Here is a 6,965-nt window from a genome sequence, read left to right as displayed (position 1 = left end):
GTGATTCACATGTCTTATGCCAAAATGGCGTCACGATTATAGTGCCAACAGTAGTTAAAAAGTGATATTCTAAAGTGCACTGTTTTCACCCATTATAATGGTATTTGTCGGACACAAAACACGATTACCGTGATATCAGTTTCGTCATTCACTTTACCTTTTTTAAGAAGAAATTATTAACCAAAAAAACAGTGATTGTTGAAGAAGTTTGAAAACTAGTTTACTCCGCACTGACTGGCTTTCATACTCTCTCAAATCCAAAGAGTGACAATTCACTCCATTTGATTCACTCTCACAGTCGGAAACTAGGGACTAGACGTTTTCGACTGAATTTTTTTCAATCGTAAAGATTGAGCTTTGACTTGAGCTTCGACTGAAGTGGTTCTTTTTTCAGACTATTTCAATCGAAAAGGAGAGTAATTTTCACTCTAAAACGTCTAGTCCCTAATGTCACTCTTTGGAATGTAGAGAGAACACTAGGCCTACATAATACAGAGAATTAAACACACAAAATGGAGACCTGACCAAAAAAACATCGCAGCTACTGCTTTAATTTGCATGAATATTAATCTGAATTACCATAACATTTGGTATGCAAAGACCCTGTAAAACCATAAATATGTAAATTATCATACAATTGGGAAAAGAAATCCACCTCAAGAATTTCGCTAAATATTAAATTTGTCTTTATGTTCTAAATCATTACAAATGCAAATATTCTGATCGAATATGACTATACAGAAAACCTTGGTAGCGAAATTCGCGCATGCGCGCATAACAAAGTTGGCTGACGGAGAAACAGCCAATATATATTATGAGAGTGCACAGTTTTTTTGTCAGATCATGGTTCAATACTTTCGATTGATGATCCGTGTTTTAGACTTCAGTGACCAACTAGTCTAAAATAAATACAACTTTTCAAACTGACTACAACTATAAAATTATAGCACGTGGCTACTTTGTCTATGCAGGTAAAGGAAAAGAAGTAAAAGTAACAATGGAATCATTATAGTTACGTTTATATTATGAATGGAGGCTATTGAATATTTACAACTTGTCGTTTTAACAAGAATGGAATGGACTCTTAAATCTTGATATTTTTACACACCGTAAATGCCGAATAAATTTGCTGTGGCAATTTCCACAAAAAGTAACGTGTTTTTTATGTTTTGATAACACTTTTTTTTTAATTCAACTAAAATCCCGAAAACTGAACCTGTACGGTCATAAAACGTTGCTTTTCAAACACGAAGTGTTTCAGCAATTTTTAACCACAGATTTCAAAGACTCTTCGAATCCGATGTAATGTGCTAGTGGGGTAAACATATCGGTTTGCCAATTAAAATACAGCAACTCCCGAGATATTAAAACCCTCTATAAGCGTTAAGCAACAAGTTACGGTACACAAAACCCGTTATAGTCTGATTGACCTTCAAACCGGCAAATTTACAAGACGGAAAAATGCTTAAAAAGATGTCCTGAACGTTGTCTAAAGATTTCGTTTTGAATGTATTTATTTGTTGTTCGTGGATTTTTGTTTGTTGTTTGCTTTGTTTACTCCTAATCAAGGGCGCCCCCACCTTAATCAGCTGTTGCATCTTCGTATTGTTGGTACTCCTTCATCAGGTCTCTGACGTTCTTATCAGCCTCTTGGAACTCCATTTCATCCAGACCCTCGCTCTTGTACATGTTCAAGAAAGCCTTGCGCTTGTACAGTTTGGCGAACTGTTTGGAGATGCGCTGGAACACTTCCTTGATGGCGGTGCTATTGGCAATGTAGGTGCCGGACATATTGAGGCCTTGTGGTGGGATCTTGCAGACGCTGGTCAAGACGTTGTCTGGGATCCAATCCACAAAGTAGTCGCTGTTCTTGTCTCTCACTTGCTGCATCTGCTCGTCAACTTCCTTCAGGGTCATAGGGCCTCGGAAGTGGGCGGCAGTGGTCAGGTTACGGCCATGACTGGGGTCGCAAGCGGCCAGCATGCTCTTGGCATCGAACAAATGCTGGGCCACCTCGGGAACGGTTAGGTTAGTCTTGGGTGGACTGCCTCTTTTGGTCAGAGGAGCATAACCAGACAGCAAGAAATGGAGCTGGGGGAAGGGGGCCATGTTTACTGCCATCTTCATGAGGGTTTCATTGACGTGACCAGGGTACCTGAAGGCGGCGGTCACACCACTCATGGTGGCTGACACAAGGTGGTTGAGATCGTCGAACGTAGGGCTGCTCACACCCTGGGTGTCGAAGCAAATGTCGTACAGGGCGTCGTTGTCGATGCAGAAGGTGGCATGTGACTGTGTGATGAGACTATGGTATGCCAGGACGGCATTGTACGGCTCCACCACAGCTACGTGTGGCATCTTCGGGGAAGGTGCAACGCTGTAGGTGGAGATCATGCGGTCTGGGTACGCATCGACAATCTTGCTTAGAAGAAGTGTTCCCAAGCCCGAGCCAGTACCGCCACCAAGGGAATGAGTCATTTGGAATCCCTGGAGCAAAAAAAAACACAATAAAGCAGATAGTAATCATCATCACTTACAGCTCAGTCACAGTTACTAAATCATTGACGTCGCCAGAATGTTGTTTCGGGGGGGGGGGGGGCAAAGCAAATTTTCCCCCAAACAATTCTCGTACTTTCTCCAGCATAATTATTCTCAATTTATCACATTTTTTAGGGTGGGCGGGGGACTTTTGCCCATCGATCACCTGCAGACGCCCATAAATTCTGTAAAAGTTCAGATCGTAACTGTGCCTTTAAACGTGATTTTTGTGTGTGTGATGAATTGTAAAGGTGTATCGATTTGAGAAACGCATAACCCAACACTATTATCAGGCAATTACACTGTTTTAACTTTTTGTCAATGTGACATCACGGACTTCAAATGGCCTAGGCATAATTGTGCCAGAAATCGGCAGTGATACAGGCCGACATACCTGTAACGAGCTACAGTTCTCAGCCTCTCTTCGCAAAACGTCCATAGCTTCGTCGACGATCGCAGCCCCGTCTGTGTAGTGACCCTTGGCATAGTTGTTTTCCGTTCCACCGAAGCCGGAGACGAAGTGTCCCGGATTGTAGAACGCCCCCAAAGGTCCAGACCGAATGGACGCTAGGCTAACGAAATCCAGGTCGAGCAGCACGGCTCGGGGTATATATTTTTCTGCTGCCGAACCTTGAGCGAAGTAGACGTCGATTCGTTCCAACTGCGAGACGGGGGAGTTACCGTGGTACATGCGGGATTTGTCGATGCCATGCTCGTCAGAGATCACCTCCCAGAACTGTCGGGAAAAGAAAACAGATTGAATAAACAAATAAACAAACGACCGTAAGAGCAAAACAAACCCATTCGTTTGGCTTAAGCTTAAACTTGCTAACACCGTGTTCTTCAACAAATTTAAAGGAAAAGAACAATTTCTTGCGTATTTTGTATGTCATTATTTTAATGAAAAACTATTATTTTCTAAGTGTCTGCAACCATTGGCATAACCCGGGGGATCATGGGAGGCACGACCCCCCCCCCCCTCGAACACTTCAGGCCTCAGTTCCCCCCCCCCCCCAGCAAACGGCAAAAAAGATCCGTATGAATAACTGTCGGGCTGGCCACAAATAACTCGAAATCAATTATTCCGTAACTAAATTTTAACGGATTTGTATGCATTGTCTCATTCAAAACTGTTGTAGAGGGGGAAAATAACACTAAAAAGGCTATTTTTCTTGTTGAAACTCAAAAATAACGTCAGGAGACAACTTTCAACATTGGTTAAATAAGAGCAAGGATAGGCAGTTAAATGAGAGAGTAGTTGCTGGTGGTATGAGTTGTTTTATGAATTTCAAATGAAATGAAATACAGATAAGGCCGGGTATTGGTTTTCCATCTTTCTTGGCGTAAATTTATGCGGCAGTGTCCGTGTTTGGTCATAAGGCATTGTGCTGCAATGGCACTGCATTATAGATCACCATCACAGCGCGCCCTCACTGAAAACAGGTTTGGTCATTTTAAGTTTAGTGACAATATGGAAGTACAATGCATCTTCCCATACCTATAACAGAGGAACAGAGACATGCCCTGAGATGATGACGTCTGATGCAAGGGGTCTGTAGGCCCTTTGCAGCTGCGTTGGCCTTAAGTAGCTCGTGATGAACGTGTCGCCACATAACCAATTTGCAATACTGTACAGTGCATCATGCTACACTCAACCAAAAAAAGAAAGTCCCCCCTTCCAATACTTTTTTGTCCAACTCAAAAACTACTGAGCACATCTCGCTCAAATAACGACTAAATCAGTACAGATATTCCTTAGCAATCCAGCCATACTCTTTATTTGTCCTAAAACAGTGATAATGTGTATGAATTTAAACAATTTAGGACAAAATGATACCGAAAACCGTTGCACTTTTGTATACGCCCAAGTTGTGGTTCACGCTCACTTTGCACGTGTACAAAAGTGCAACATTGTTTCGGTAGCATTTGTCATCAATCGCATAATTCTGCACATATTATCACTGTTTTGGGCCAAACAAAGAGTATACTGGATTGCTACGGAATTTATGTACTGATCAGTTGTAATTTGAGCAAGATGTGCCCAGTAGCTTTTGAGTGTGACAAGAAAGTATTAAGGGGCGACTTTCTTTTTTGGCCGAGTGTATTATAAAACCGCCCATACCCATCATTTGTCCATATGGATGAACAGCTAATATTATAACACCTCACCCACAGATTCTGTGTCTTGATTGGCCGAGAGCGAGTCACATGTTACTTTCTAATTTTGCTATCTTTCTGTGCACGGCCAAAAGTACTATACCCGTAGCAACCAAAGTACTATACCACTGGCAACCAAAGTACTATTTCCACGGCGCGGTATTTGTGTGCAAATGGATGCTTGTGTGCGCGTTGCGCGTAGCAGCGCGTTTGTTCCAAAGAGAGCGCACCGCAGACTTGGGTTCAAACATTTCGTGAAGGGGTAGTTTGGAAGAGAGAAATACATTTTCCACCAATTTTGTATTGAATTTGAAGTTTATTTCAACTGTGTTCAGATTTAAATAATTTAAAATATTAAAATCAAGCAGAATCTGTGGGTGAAGTGTTATAAAACAAATGTTGAATGCTTTATCTCGTGGTGAAGTAAAACTAGCCTCCCTCGATGATCCATGGACCATTCTATTTTCCCTCGGCTTCGCCTCGGGAAAATAGAATGTCCATGGATCACCTCGGGAGGCTAGTTTTACTACACCACTCGAAGCATTCAATTCAACCTCGTCCCCAGTGCTTACTTTATTTCCAACCGCGTTTCCAAAAGTAAAACCCTGGATAGGAAACTTTCTTCCTGTATCCTGATTGGATACCGCAATTGGCTAGTAATGGATTTTTATCGTGTACTTGGTGCTATATATTCATAACGTGCAGTACGTGTTTTCGCGATCATTCGTCCACGCCTTCTCGAAAATACTAATTTCCTTTCCAATTTGTTCATATTAATATGAAATATGATACTGCATGTTGTCTCGATAAGATCGTAACAGTTTGATTTCAAAAATCGTGTTTTCGTAACTCACGCCGTGCTCGCGCTGCTACGAATTGACTCTGTTTTTACCCCAGACACCCCATACAAAAACAAACGCTAATGTGTAACGCATATCCAGGCACCAGACTGTTCCTCATTTGCATACGTGTGCAAAAATCTTGCACATGCAAATGATCCAATACCAGGGTGAGAGAGCAGGTAGTGGTGGAAGCGTACTGCTCGACACCCTGGGGACGAGGTTGCATTCAATTTGTGTATACTATTCTTTGAAACCATTGCTATGACGTCACACTATTGTTAAAAGTGTTGATTCGGATCTACGAATCTCTTACACTGATCAAAAAGTATGGGATTCGGAATAACGAATCTTTAGTAAAGTGTGGATTCGGAATTACGAATCCACACTTTGAACGTCGGACAATTGTCTCCACAATGATAATGAGCATGAATAGGACCGTCTGCGTGAAAATTTACTTTCCGAAAATTACCAATGCATCTTCACAGTCAGATCCTCCGCCGTCGCTGCAAAAACTACTTTTAGTCAGAAAGAAATCGTCGTCTGAACTATCCATTTTGACGTAAGGAGCCTGTACACACACGGGTGTGGCGAAAAATGGTGCAACCTGACGCCACTTCCGCGCTTGTGTACAAAGTCTATGGAGAGTCATTTCAAGTATTTCCTAACAAAATTGGAAACAGTTCTCAGTCCCAGATTCATGACTTATCATCATTTTTGCAACGAATGACCTTCATTGAGATGATATATGAAGAAAAAAGTGGCGTCAGGTTGCAACATTCTTTCCAATACTTCTGTTGACGCAATGGTTTAAGTCGAAGAATACACTCGCAAGTGTGGATTCTTAATTTACGAATTCACTCGGCGCTTCGCGCCTGGTGAATTCTTAAATTACGAATCCACACTTTCTCGTGTATTCTCCTTAACATAATCAGCTTCGGAAATTGTCAGGCCTGGTCTATGAGGAACTTACAGACACTCCAGAGGATGTGCTGTGTTGTTTGTTTAAACGAATGCACAGAACGTTTACTCATACCTATAAAAAATTAATACCCAACCACTGCCCACTCCATAACTCGGGTTAAATTAATTCCAGGCATCAGGTTACAATAAAATAGGAAGAGACACGATAGAGCCAACAGTTTGAACAGATAGACTACATGTAAGATGTACAGTTTCTTTCCATACGGTCCATAATAATTTGACGAGCCTTGTTGTTTATGAAATGGTGAATAAAAACCCTGAGCAGGAACGTATCCATTTTGATTCTTCAACAGTTCTCTTACCTTGTTGCCAATTTTGTTGCCAGCCTGACCAACTTGCAGCGTAATGATTTCACGCGACATTTTTATCAACTTGACGTTTCCCCTCAGAAAGAATGACAACAGATCCTCACAAGAGACAGATGCTTACTGATGGGCGTAGTGTACC

General features: G+C 41.7%; 1 protein-coding gene across 1 annotated transcript; it reads right to left on the bottom strand.

Moving 5' to 3' along the window:
* Positions 1 to 525: 525 nt before the first annotated feature.
* LOC119729788 (tubulin beta chain-like) lies at positions 526 to 6,965 on the bottom strand. Its single transcript, XM_038202531.1, has 3 exons — positions 6,821 to 6,965; positions 2,933 to 3,274; positions 526 to 2,487 (listed from the first exon to the last, which is right to left on the bottom strand). Exons 1-3 carry the CDS (start codon positions 6,878 to 6,880, stop codon positions 1,582 to 1,584), a joined length of 1,308 nt encoding a protein of 435 aa, XP_038058459.1. The 5' UTR covers positions 6,881 to 6,965; the 3' UTR covers positions 526 to 1,581.

Source organism: Patiria miniata, unplaced genomic scaffold (assembly GCF_015706575.1).
Source record: "Patiria miniata isolate m_02_andy unplaced genomic scaffold, ASM1570657v1 HiC_scaffold_21, whole genome shotgun sequence".
Taxonomy (NCBI): Eukaryota; Metazoa; Echinodermata; class Asteroidea; order Valvatida; family Asterinidae; genus Patiria; species Patiria miniata.
Note: the sequence above shows the minus strand (reverse complement) of the source record. Positions and strands in the feature narration are given on the sequence as shown.

Excerpts from the sequence above, each read along its gene's own strand:
- LOC119729788 (XM_038202531.1), bottom strand. The coding sequence starts at position 6,880 with ATGTCGCGTGAAATCATTACGCTGCAAGTTGGTCAGGCTGGCAACAAA. Across the intron at positions 3,275-6,820 it reads GCAACAAAATTGGCAACAAG|TTCTGGGAGGTGATCTCTGA; the intron begins GTAAGAGAACTG and ends TTTTCCCGACAG. Across the intron at positions 2,488-2,932 it reads AGAACTGTAGCTCGTTACAG|GGATTCCAAATGACTCATTC; the intron begins GTATGTCGGCCT and ends TTTTTGCTCCAG.